The 13365-nt window shown below is 41.2% G+C and overlaps 1 protein-coding gene across 5 annotated transcripts in view; it reads right to left on the minus strand.

The window, feature by feature from the left end:
• Taf1 (TATA-box binding protein associated factor 1) overlaps positions 1 to 13365 on the minus strand; it is a 72220-nt gene that overhangs the window by 33043 nt on the left and 25812 nt on the right. For all 5 annotated transcript variants that reach the window (XM_085838088.1, XM_085838090.1, XM_029473244.2 and 2 more), the window contains 10 exons: positions 13099 to 13229; positions 11482 to 11562; positions 9409 to 9558; positions 9137 to 9256; positions 8733 to 8908; positions 6620 to 6798; positions 3889 to 4102; positions 3188 to 3353; positions 2428 to 2639; positions 601 to 709 (listed from right to left, as the gene is read on the minus strand). In XM_085838088.1, coding sequence (XP_085694214.1) covers positions 601 to 709; positions 2428 to 2639; positions 3188 to 3353; positions 3889 to 4102; positions 6620 to 6798; positions 8733 to 8908; positions 9137 to 9256; positions 9409 to 9558; positions 11482 to 11562; positions 13099 to 13229 — 1538 coding nt within the window. The remainder of the gene's footprint in view (positions 1 to 600; positions 710 to 2427; positions 2640 to 3187; positions 3354 to 3888; positions 4103 to 6619; positions 6799 to 8732; positions 8909 to 9136; positions 9257 to 9408; positions 9559 to 11481; positions 11563 to 13098; positions 13230 to 13365) is intronic.

Consider the following 13365-nt stretch of genomic DNA (forward strand, 5'->3'; position numbering starts at 1 on the left):
ACTTACAACTAACTCTGTAGTGCACCCTTTTCTGGGCTCTTCTGGCATCAGGCATGTATCTAGTAGACTTATTTATACACATGCAGGCAAAATACTCATGCACATCAAAGAGGATAGGCAGTAAGATGGCCAAGTGGATAATGGCTCTTGCCATACAAGACAGTGACCATAATCTGATCTCCAGACTCGAGGTAAAGAAGCAGAAAACTGACTCCATGTGTCCTCTGACTTCTACGTGTGCATCATGGCATATGCACCAATGAACACATACACACACATACATACCCTCTCTATACATAAAAGCTGGATGTGATAGCACATGCCTTTAACCCAGTACTAGGGAAGCAGAGGCAGGCAGATTTCTGAGTTCAAGACCAGTTTGGTCTACAGAGTGAGTACCAAGAAAGTCCCAGGGCTACCCAGAAAAACCCTGTCTTGAAAAACAAAATATATACATTTTAATAAGTTGTATAATGAACAATATATATAATGCTCAAGGAATAGACATGGGGGAACATCTGACACTGACAGAACCATGCTACAGAAGGCTAAGGGAATCAATGAGAATCCATCTGATAAGAAGAAAATGCAGATACTCACATTCAAATAGTCACAGTGAACAGTGGTTCCAACCCGTCGTTTTTTCTTGGGGGGAAGTTGTTGTTTAGGGAACTTCAGGACCAGCGATTTTCTGCGAACTTCATCTGCACTGCAATCAGTAACGTGTCATAGTGTGTTATTTATAGTTCACAGAAATAAGGGTGGAGAGATAGCTCAGTGGTTAAGAGTTCTTGCTACTCTAACAAAGAGGACCCTGGATCAGCTCTTAGCACCTATATGGTAGCTCACAACTAGACAGTAACTCCAGTTCCAGTGGACCTGACACCCTCTTCTGACCTCTGTGGGTACCAGGCACACACAATGGTTCACTTACATGCATTCAGACAAAACACTTAAACACATAAAATAAATCATATAGCTCATATACCATACTAATATTTTTAAAAATTAAAAAAAAAGATTTATTATTTAGTTAGTTAGTTAGTTAATGCATGTGACTACATTGTTGCTGTCTTCAGACACCCAGCAGAGGGCATCAGATCCCATTACAGATGGTTGTGAGCCACCATGTAGTTACTGGGAACTGAACTCAGTGCTCTTACCCGCTGAGCCATTTTGCCAGCTCTTCTGTTTGTTAAGATTTACTTTTTATTATTTTTAATTATGTATAGGAAGTATATGCAGTGATATGTATAGTAAAGCCTTAATCTCTGGCCACAACAGTCCATCTTAGTTTATAATTTTAAAATGGGAAAAAAATTTAACATCACCATTTTTTAAAAATTATTTATTTTTACTTTATGTACATTTTGTTTTGACTATGTGTATGTCTGTGGGAGGGAACCACAGTCCCTGGAACAGATGGTTACAAGCTGCCATGTGGGGGTTGGGAATTGAACCCAGGTCCTCTGGAAGAACAGCCAGTGCTCTTAACTACGGAACCATCTCTCCAGTTTCTTTCTTTTTTTGGGGGGGTGGGGTGGGTAAGATAGGGTTTCTCTGTATAGCCCTGGCTGTCCTGGAACTCACTCTGTAGACCAGGCTGTCCTCGAACTCAGAAATCCGCCTGCCTCTGCCTCCCAAGTGCTGGGATTAAAGGTGTGCACCACCACCACCCGGCTATCTCTCCGGTTTCTAACATCTCAATTTTATCTATTAAATTCTCTAAGGGCAAGAAGATTGGGTATAAGTACAGTTTGCTTTATAGTCTCTCATTTTATCTTAACTACCCTCATGACAGGTGTGGTGCTCCATGCCTGTAATCCTAGCTATGTGGGAGGCTGAGAGAGAAAGACAGAAAGTTTGAGGCTAACATGGGTAATTTAGCAAACTCTTAAAAAAATTGTGCAAGAGTTTGAGGATGTTACCTACTGTACCTACCAGTACCACAAAAAACAAGTAAAACAAAACAGAACAAAAAACTATCCCAGTAAGGGTACTTGTATAAATATTAAGACTTAGCCTCACCTGGTGGCAAAGGCCTGTAATCGCAGCACTCCAGAGGCAGAGGCAGGAGGATCTCTGAGTTCAAGACCAGCCTGGTCTACAGAGTGAGTTCCAAGATAGCCAGGGATATGTAGAATCTCTGTATTGAAACAATACAAAACAAAACAAACAAAAAACAGCAACCAAATAAAACCAGAAGAAAAATAGTGACTCCGAAAACAGAATATGTAAAAGCAAGTAGTAAGCCCCGATGCTCACTAGAATTTTCATTACCAGCAAAAATTACATGTGATAATTCAAAGTTGATATAAGCCCTAGTTCCACTTCAAAGAACAATCACACCACATTTCCCCCTGACAGGTCCAATCATCAACCTTGAACAGATCTTTGCTACAGCACTCTCTGACTGCCATCCCTTACCTCTCAATTAGCTGTTTGCCCAAAACGATCTTGGTCCCTTCAACCTTGATAAGCTCTTCATTATCATTATGAATGACTGTCTTTTCCAGCTCTTCCTCTTGTTCCTCTGTCATGGCAACAGGGTTAGAAGGTGGGGCATTTGTTTGATAATAAAGGGGGCAGAATTTATTTGTCCTCATGTGCCCGATGGCACCACATGCTCCACATTTCAACTGCAACAGAAAAAGATAGCAATGTGTTAGAGGTAAGCAGGGTGAAGGGTGTCAAAATGAGAATGAAATACATATGCAGCAGGGGAGAAACAAAACCAGACATCATTGGGGGCCAGTTGAGACAGGGTTTCCCTATGTAGCCCTGCCTCCTAAGTACTGGAATTAAAGGCATGTACCACCATGCCTGGCTTAATATACTTACTTTTTAAAAAAGATTTATTTATTTTATGTGAGTGCACTGTAGCTGTACAGATAGTTGTGAGACTTCATGTGGTTGCTGGAAGTTGAATTTTTAGGATGTCTGCTCACTCTGGTCAACCTCACTCACTCCAGTTAGCCTCACTCGCTCAGGCCCAAAGATTTATTTATTATTATATATAAGTATATTGTCACTCTCTTCAGACACACCAGAAGAGGGTGTCAGATCCCATTATAGATGGTTGTGAGCCACCATGTGGTTGCTGGGATTTCAACTTAGGTAGGACCTTTGAAAATGCAGTCAGTGTACTCTTACCCGCTGAGCCATGTCACCAGCCCAATTTACTTACTTTTAAGTCAGGCCGTTCCTTCATTTTTTTGGGCTTTTTCTCAGGAGGCCCCTTCAGCTTTTCCTTTTCCTGGTTCCGTTTAAGTCTCCTCAATTGCTCTTGAATCCTCCGCCGTTCTTTTCTCATCTCTTCTCGGTGTTGCTCATCAAAAAGGGCAAATTTTCGACTGAGTAACGGGGAAACAAAGCAAGACCATAAGCAGCTTAAATCAAGAATGACTACCCTGAAAGCTACCAAATCAGAATATAAGTAATTCATCCAGGCTGAAGTGACAGAAACTGTCTGCCATCTTCATCTTCCTTGTTAGTCAGTCCCCCACATGTATAGAGTAACTTTTCTCTGTCTAGTCCTGAATAACTAATTAATAATCATTAAGGTTTTCCTGTTGATTTTTGCGACATTGTTTTTTTGCAACCCAGACTGGTCTAGAACCTGTATTCCTCCTGCCAAAACCTCCTTTATAAAAACCTTATAGGAGTAACTTTTCTAAGATTTTTCCAGAGACAAACTACCACCATCTAAATGTAGTAAAAACGGTTATTTCTCTAGTGATTTTGCTCTGTTCAAATCCAAAGATCTAAAGACAAGCAGGTTCTAGATAATAGCAGAATTCCAGAATCAATGGTGTATATTCCTATCACTACAACTCACATACATTATTATTTTCTCTGCCATACTCAAAAGCAGCATATCAAACTCACATGAACTCTTCATCTTTTGTGGTCCGTATGCGTACATAAGCATCAATAACAGTTGCTTTTCGGACTGTCTCACAACGAACATATTCCTTCCCCTCCTCATCTCGAAATGTTCGATAAATCTTGAGACAGCGGCCAGTGGCAGAAGAGTTAAGGCTGGTCACTGAAGCTGTGTCATCATCTCTGTGATTGTTTCCTGCTGCTGCTGAGCCTGCTGCTGCAAGGTAAAAAACAATTTCCAAACATTCCCCCTAACACCCAAATAGCCACTTCTTGGGGTTGAACAGAGATGTTCAATATATCATGGAACTACAATTCTACTAAAAGTAGACTTGCTTCTAGCCACAAGAACATCCCAAAGTGTTCTTTTCCAACTCCTTTTTAACCACTGCCCATTTCCATTTTCCTACTACATACAAATGTTCTAGAAATACCTCAGAGTATTGGGCTTCCTACTGGAGACAGAGAAGCAATAGTTAAATATTACTATTCCTCCAAATAGCCGAGTGATAGAAAACTCCCAGCATGCTGGGCAGTGGTGACGCACACCTTTAATCCCAGAACTTGGGAGGCAGAGGCAGGAGGATTTTTGAGTTCGAGGCCAGCCTGGTCTACAAAGTGAGTTCCACGACAGCCAGGGCTATACAGAGAAACCCTGTCTAAAAAAAAAACCAAAAAAACAAAAACAAAAACCAAAACCAAAAAAAACCCACCAACTCCCAGCAGCAAAAAGTTGATGAAAACATCCAAGCAAGCACTCAAGAGGAGTGCTTAAGCCCAGTCTTAGGATCTAGATAATGTATGCTTCTAAAACTTTAATATGAACACGAACTCACTGGAGCTCTTGTAAAAATGTAAACTAAACTCAGTAGGTATGGAGAGCTCAGGCTCAAGATGAATCTGCCTTTCTAACAACTGTCCATGTAATGTACATACTGTGTTCTAGGATCATATTAGCAAAGAACTGGAGGACTATAATGGTATAAGCCATATATCTTTACAAAGTAGCCAGAGACACAAAATTTTTCAAAGCTTCATAGAGATGGGCAACAAAGCTAAGACTAGTATGAATGAAAATGGTCACTCTAATCTTCATCCTCGGACTTCATCCTCTCAGTATCTACATTCACTACCTGCTCGATGATATCTGTAATGAGAAACATCATGGAGACCTCATTATCCATCACCCTCACCATCAGCTTCTGCAACTTTTGATGGATGGTTTTAGCTCATTTTAGTACCTAAGACTTCTTTAAGAATCTTCTGGGATAGACCATCTAGAGACTGCCATATCCAGGGATCCATCCCATAAGCAGCTTCTAAACGCTGACACCATTGCATACACTAGCAAGATTTTGCTGAAAGGACCCAAATATAGCTGTCTTTTGTGAGACTATGCCGGGGCCTAGCAAACACAGGAGTGGATGTTCACAGTCAGCTAATGGATGGATCACAGGGCCCCCAATGGAGGAGCTAGAGAAAGTACCCAAGGAGCTAAAGGGATCTGCAACCCTATATGTGGAACAACATTCTGAACTAACCAGTACCCCCAGAGCTCTTGACTCTAGCTGCATATGTATCAAAAGATGGCCTAGTCGGCCATCACTGGAAAGAGAAGCCCATTGGACATGCAAACTTTATATGCCCCAGTACAGCGGAACGCCAGGGCCAAAAAGTGGGAGTGGGTGGGTAGTGGAGTTGGGGGAAGGGTATGGGGGACTTTTGGGATAGCATTGGAAATGTAACTGAGGAAAATACCTAATAAAAAATATATATATAAAAAAAGAATCTTCTGCATACAATTTTAAATGTAAATTCAGAGAGTTCAAAGACAATCTGGCAACTTCATCCAGCAAAGATTCTGTACTTTATTTTTTAAAGATGGGGGTCTTACTATATAGCCCAGGTTGGCCTTTAAATCAAGAGCTTCCTGCCTCAGCCTCCCCAGTGCTGGGATTAAAAATATCTGCCACCATACCTAACCAGATACTTCCTATATTTTTAAAACGAAGATCAACAAAGTCAACCAACCTGAACCCTAGAGGCTCCCAGAGATTGAACCACCAACCAAAGAGTGAGCATAGGCCAGACATAGGTTCCCTGCACATATATAGTAGATGTGCAGTATGGTCTTTATGCAGGTCCCCCAACAACTAGAGCAGGGACTGTCCCTGAATCTGTTGCCTGCCTGTGGATCCCATTCCCCTGAGTCTCCTTGTCTTGCTTGCCTCAGTGGGAGAGGATGCGCCTAGTCCAACCGTGACTTGATGGGCCAGGGTGGGGTAATATTCAGAGGGGCCTCCACTTTCTCAGAGAAAAAGAAAGGGGAATGGAAGGATGAATGCCTGGCATGGGGATACAGAGTTAAGTGAGTGAATGAATAAATGCATGCATGCATGCATGAATGAAATGAATGGACGGACGGACGGACGGATGAAAAAAAAAAAAAACCCTGTTACTTTGGATGAAAGCCTAGAAAGCTGATTTGATTTTATGTACAGCACTAATAGCCTAGTTTAGCCAGGTACCTAACACAGAAAGAGGAAGCAATAAGCTGGCAGCATCTCTTCAATTTTATCCCCACAGACTGGAGTCATCTGTAGAAATCTTGCTATCTCATCTACAAATTTCTCTATACTCATTCCTTCCTTTGTCTTCAGCTTGGACTCAGTGCTAGTCTGCAGTTATCTAAGTTCTGGTTTTGATCCTTTGCTTATCTAAGAAGTCCCCTTACCCAGTAGCATCCGCTGGAGTTCCTTCCGTTCCTGCTCCTCCCGCTCCCGAGACAGCTGAGAACTTGTTTTCTTGTTCTGCAGCATATTCTCAATATTCTTTCCCATTTCTTCAAAGTCACTGTCTTCAGCTGAGCTGCTGTCTGTGTCAGTTGATAAGACCTCTGTTGATGACAAAACCCTAGCAAGAGAGGGAAAAAGTTAAAGACAGGGGAGATACAAGTGTACAAAGTAGGATTGAAGAAGAAAATTGAGGAATCAACCTTAAAAAGATATATGCAGAATCCACAGACACAAAACCTGTAACAGAAAAACTGCATCTTGACAGACATTTCACATATTTGCAAAATTGCAGTAATTTTTTTTTCAGAAAGAGACTCTCACTGTTTGTGTGTGTTCTCCTCTGCCCCTAGGTATGCCTTGAATTGTTTATCCTTCCTGCCCCAGTCTCCCAAACACAGCTCAGCTTCCCAGTACACTACAACATTTAGACTCATGGATCTTTTTTTTTTGGTGGTGGGGGGGTTCGAGACAGAGTTTCTCTGTATAGACCTGGCTGTCCTGGAACTCACTCTGTAGACCAGGCTGGCCTTGAACTCAGAAATCCGCCTGCCTCTGCCTCCCAAGTGCTGGGACTAAAGGGGTGCGCCACCACCACCCAGCCTTCATGGATCATTTTAACAGCACACTATTATTCTTTCATAAGTCACTACAAGAAAAAATATACCCATTACCACACTTAAAACTACTAAGTCCAGTTCAGCAGCCATGGTGGGACACACTTATAATTCCAGCACTGGGGAAGCAAAGACAAGCCAAAGGCTTGAAACCCATATAGGCTACATTGCAAGATCCGGTCTCCAGAAAAAGCTTTAAAAAAAAAAAAAAAAAAAAAAAGAGTTGTGCATGGTGGTATATGCCCTTAATCCCAGCTCTCAGGGGGAAAAGGCAGGTGATGGGTTCAGTGCTGAAGGGTACTTGATCACACTGTGAATCCCAAGATTGTGTTATGGTGTGGTTCAGCCCTTAGCGCACACTTTTAATCCCTCTGGCTGGAATGCCCTTAGTACACACCTTTAGTCCCAAACAATGAAGGTAAAGTTACCTGGTAGAAGAAGGCACCCATGTTTGAAAGTGATGTCTAATTGAGTGGCAGACAAAGTGACAAATCAGAGAAAGACATGACAGAATAGGACCTGCCTGACTCTCTTGAGAAAAGAGGAAAGGGAAGCTCCTTAAGGGGCCGTGAGAGAAGGAAGCAGTTTTCTCTGGGAGAGTTTTACACAGACAGGTTAGAGAGAAGAAGCTAGACACAAGTGAAGACAGAACAAGCCAGAGAATAAGGAGACAGAAGATTAGAACAGACTGCCAAAGTTAGTATGAGGACAAGCAGAGGAATTCAGGAGAGGCTAAGAGAGAGAAGCCAGATTAAGTCAGTCAGTTCAGAGAAGAGTTTGAGTCAGAACAGCTGAGTTGAACCAGCCAGTCAGAGCTCAGAAAGAACTAGAAAGGGTGAGCTCATTCAGCAGTAAGTCTCAGAGGCTGAAAACATTCTAGGCCTAGATAAAATTGTACAGGGGCTAGAAGGCCTGGGTTAGCAGACTGAGGCAATAAGCTTCCGAGACAACAATTATATCAGAGGAATAAAAGATACTTTTTACAATTCAGGGCCAGCTGGGTGTCCACACTGAGTTCAAAGCTATCCAGAGTGACATAGTAAAGCCTTGTCTTTAAAAACAGGAATAGGTACTCTGGCAGTATTATTACAGACAGTGCCTGATATTTCAGATACCCAACAACCTAGTTACACTTTTTTTTAAGTAACATCCTCTTCTTTTGAAATATCTGGTAGAGCATGGATGCCTATGGCCCAGAATATAGGAGATATAGAATTATCAAAAGTTTGAGGCCAACATATCCCACATAGCAAGTTCGAGATCAGCAGGGCTACCTCATTCCAAAATAGAAAAATAGTATCTGAGAGCTGGAGATAGAGTTAGTGATAAAATATTGTTTTGCATGTACAAGACCATTATTAGTTCAAAATATAACATGTCTAGGAAACGTCCATATTCTAGCTTAAACTTTAAACAGTACTGAATGAACATAACATACTTGTTCTGTAGGTCAAAGATGCGCTGACATTCCTCTTTGTAACGTTCTTGATGCTCAGCCACTGAAAACCTTGATCCACGAGCAAATTTACTCATGGGCCCCTCTCCAGAGCGAGCCTGTTCTGTTGACATTGTACGTACCACATCAATAACTTCCCAGCGGGACAACTTTTTAATCTGAAAGAAACACAGAACTACACATATGTAACTCATTCAGGGATGTTAAAGGACAAAACAGGGCCATGATTAGAAACAGAAAAAAAAAGTCAAAACCTAAAAGAAGTTTCGAAAGTTTTGGTAAAGCCTCTACACCATATTGAAGCTCCAGATGATTCTATATATCTTCCTACCTTTTTTCTCTGCATACAAAACCTCTTACTAGGAGTTTTCCTCTTCTAAACCTACCTCTTCCTCAGGCACACCAAATTTACGAAGAAGTTGCTTGGCATTTTTCAGAGACAGGCGACGAAGGTCTGCATCTGTTCCTGTGACTGTCTTTTTCACTGGCTGAGGCTCTTTATCATCCTGTCTCAAACAAAAACAAGTAAAAATCTGAAGCTGACCTCCTAAGAGTAAGCATCTATGGCATTGTGGTAAATGAAGCCCATCCAGGCCCTCCACCCTATTCATCAACTGCTCAACCGTCAATCCTTCCATTTTGATTTCTAGACTCTCACCTTCTGTTGTGTCGGTTTGTTTGGAATCTTCACATAGGAGAACCCTTCACCACAGCCTGTAGGATCTGCTACTCCAGTCACCTCCAGGAGACATTTGCCCTTCATGGCAGCAATGAAAGCCCTTGTAGTATTCCAAGGAGCAGTACGAACCTGAGATAAAGGAAAGGATTCTCAGGGTCATTTTCATGATTTCTTAAATTATCAAGTTAAATGTAGTGGCTATCCAATGCTTGGCTCTCTTCTATGGTACTTACATCATGATATTAAAGAGAGACTCAGAGTGTAACCAGGATAAGAAATATGAGGAAACAATGATGTTCTTCAGTCCATTTTCCATAAAACTTCAGAAGGTAGTGTTGTACCCACACTCATGATGCTCACAGTTAAAAGGACAACTGTATTTGATTGTCATGGCTCCCTTATTCTGATTTTTTATAATAGGGTCCCTAGCCCAGGTTGGCCTGAAACTCCCTAGGTAGTAAAGCTTATCCTTGAATATCTGATCCCCCTGCTTCAAGAGTGATGGGATTAAAGATCTCACTAGCCCAAAACCTTCTTTTTAAACAAGATAACAAGAAGCACTGATTTAAAAAGTGTTGAGGGCCAGAGATGGCTCAGTGAGTAAAAACATTTGGTGTACAATCACAAGGACTAGAAATTGGATCCAAGCACCCACATAAGAAGGCCCATGTCCACAAATACCTAAAACTCCAGCTCTAAGGGGTCTATGTGATCCCCTCTTTTGTACTCTGTACACAGGCACACACAAATTCAAATACAAATAAGTAAATCTTTAAAAGTTTTCTTTGAATTAATAAAAGTACATAGTTGGGTATGGTGGTACACACCTTTAATCCAAGTACTTGGGAGGCAGAGGCAGAGGTAGAGGCAGGCAGATCTCTCTGAGTTCTAGGCCAGCCTGGTCTACATATAAGTTCCAAAACAGCAAGGATGACATAAAGAGAGACACTGTTTTGAAAAGAAAAGAAAAGAAAAGAAAAGAAAAGAAAAGAAAAGAAAAGAGAAAAGAAAAGAAGAGGGACGAGACGAGAGAAGAGAAGAGAAGAGAAGAGAAGAGAAGAGAAGAGAAGAGAAGAGAAGAGAAGAGAAGAAGAGAGGAAGGAGGAAAGGGGGAGGAAAAAAGGAAAAAAGGGAAGAAAAATATAACGCAGGCTGGAGAGATGGCTCAGCAGTTAAGAAAGCTAACTGCTTTCAGAAGACCTGGGTTCAGTTCCAAATGCCCACATAATGTAGCCACCTCTAACTCCGCCTACAGAGAAATCCAATGTAGCTGATCTTCAATAGGCACCAATAGTCACCTACATTTTAAAGATAGATTTATTTATTTATTGTATATGAGTATATAAAATACTCTTTTTTATTGAAAGAACATAAAATTGGACGGGTTGGGAGGTTCATCAGAACATCTGGAAGGAGTTTTGAGAGGGGAAAGGATATAATCAAAATATATTGTGTGGAAAAAGGCAATAAAAGAAAAAGAAATTTCTAAAAGAAGGAAGCTATTACTCTCTTCAGACACACCAGAAGAGGGTATCAGATCCTGTCACAGATGGTTGTGAGCCATCATCTCCACCATGTGGGTTGCTGGTAATTGAACTCGGGACCTTTAGAAGAGCAGCAGTCAGTATTATTAGCCACTGAGCCATCTCTTCAGCCCCAACACACACCTACTTATGTGCACACACCCACACACAGACACATAATTAAAGACAAAAAAATTTCAAGATGGGTAGTGGTGGTACATGCCTTTAATCCCAGCACTCAGGAGGCAGGGAGGCAGGAGGATATCTGAGTTCGAGGCCAGCCTAATCTACAGAATGAGTTCCTGGACAGCCAGGGCTACACAAAGAAGCCCTGTTTCAAAACAACAACAAATCAACCAATCAACCAACCAACCAACCAAACAAACAAACAAGTGTTGCTGGGCATGTTGGGATGTCTGTACTTTTAACACTTGGGAGACAGAGGTAGGAAGATTTAAAGTTCTAGGCCAGACTGGATTATAAAGCAAGATTCTGCCTCAGAAACTAAAAATAATTTGTAAAATCTTACTTCATCATCAATCTTCATCTGGAAATCTTCTTCATTTTCTTCCTCAGGAGCAAAAAAGGACTTCTCTCCATAGCCAGCATCCTGAAAGAAGACAATTTTATGCATAAATAAGGTCAAAGGAAAAAACATATTTTTTTTCAAAAACAGTTTTACTGAATACCAAATCCAAATATAAAATACCAAACCATATTCTGCATAGAAAATAGATTCTGCAATTTTTAATGTATATATTACTGTTGAGCACCCTTGAGATCGTTGAGCTACTAGAAGATATGCCAGACTCCAAGGAATTTGCTGCATTAGTTCAGAGGCAGAATGCTTGTCTAACATGTGCATGGCTCTGGGTTCAAACAAGTTTTTTTTTCTAGAATCTTTTTAAAAATAATTTATTTTTATCTTATGTGCATTGGTGTTTTGCCTGCATATATGTCTGTGTGAAGGTGTCAGATCCCTGGAACAAGAGTTACAAACAGTTGTGAGCTGCTGTGTGGATGCTGGGAATTGAACCCAAGTCTTCTGGAAGAGCAGCCAGTGCCCTTAACCATTGAGCATCTTTCTAGCCCTCAGACAAAAAACGTTTTCTTTTTTTTTTTTTTTAAGATTTATTTATTTATTTATTATATTTAAGTACACTGTAGCTGTCCCTCAGACACTCCAGAAGAGGGCGCCAGATCTCGTTACGGATGGTTGTGAGCCACCATGTGGTTGCTGGGATTTGAACTCTGGACCTCTGGAAGAGCAGTTGGGTGCTCTTACCCACTGAGCCATCTCACCAGCCCGACAAAAAACGTTTTCAAGGAACTTATGTGGATGTGTGAATAGCTTAGGACCCATTTTAAAACCAAGCAATCTAAGCTAAAGAGAAAGAAAAATTCTCACTACAGAATTTCTCAGTTGGACTTTTTGTTTTGGCCTTTGTGGTGGTTTGAATGAAAATGGCCTCCATAAGCTCACAGGGAATGGCACTACTGGGAGATGTGGCCTTATTACAGAAGGTATAGCCTTGTTGGAGAAAATCTGTCAGTGGGGGGTGGGCTTTGAGGTCTCAAATGCTGAAGCTGGCCCTAGCATCATTCTGTCTTCCTGTTGTCAGCCAATCTGGATGTAGAACTTCACGCTACCTCTTTAGAGCCTGCATGCTACCATGCTTTCTGGCATGGTGATAATGGACTAAACCTCTGAACTCTAAGCCAGCCCCAATTCCAAGTTGTCCTTTATAAGTGTTTCCATGGTCATGGTGTCTGCACAGCAACAGAAGGCCTAACTAAGACAGCCTTATATGCTGTGCATCTCTAAGCCATACTTCCAGCTAACATCTCTGCATACCCGGGAAGCTGGAAAGTCCTTTTCCTGCTTGTTTTACAAAACAGTCATCACTCAATTGTGCTATCATTTTTAAAGGAAGGCAATATGATTTAAATTCCTCACTGAGCCTCACATTGCCATTTAGCTACACTGTAGTTTTCCTTAGAATCCATACACACACAAAGTACCCCATACAGTTTAAATGGTTGAATAACTGGTAATAATCTAGTAACTATCATCTCTACAGAATTCTCTTCTAGCTTTCTGAAAAGAAATTTAGGCCTAAGCAGTGCCTAACAAGAAGAGGCTCACCTTTAGTCTCTGTTCAGCAGCTATCATGCTATAATAAGCACAGCACTGTTCTGGGGATACCATAGCTCGGATCTCCTCTTCCGTTGGTAAACGAAAATCAGACTTCAGCACCCACCAGTTTGAATCCATCCCTGGAAAAGATTCAAGGAAAACTGTTCTGAATTCTAACACCCAAAAGAAACAGTATAGTTAACTGGCACTGAACCAACAAATGCCCTAAATATGACTAATCATCGTATGTAAGACATGCAAATACTCACTTGGACT

The sequence above is a fragment of the Mus caroli genome, unplaced genomic scaffold (assembly GCF_978045245.1).
Source record: "Mus caroli unplaced genomic scaffold, Mus_caroli_1 scaffold_5, whole genome shotgun sequence".
Classification (NCBI taxonomy): Eukaryota; Metazoa; Chordata; class Mammalia; order Rodentia; family Muridae; genus Mus; species Mus caroli.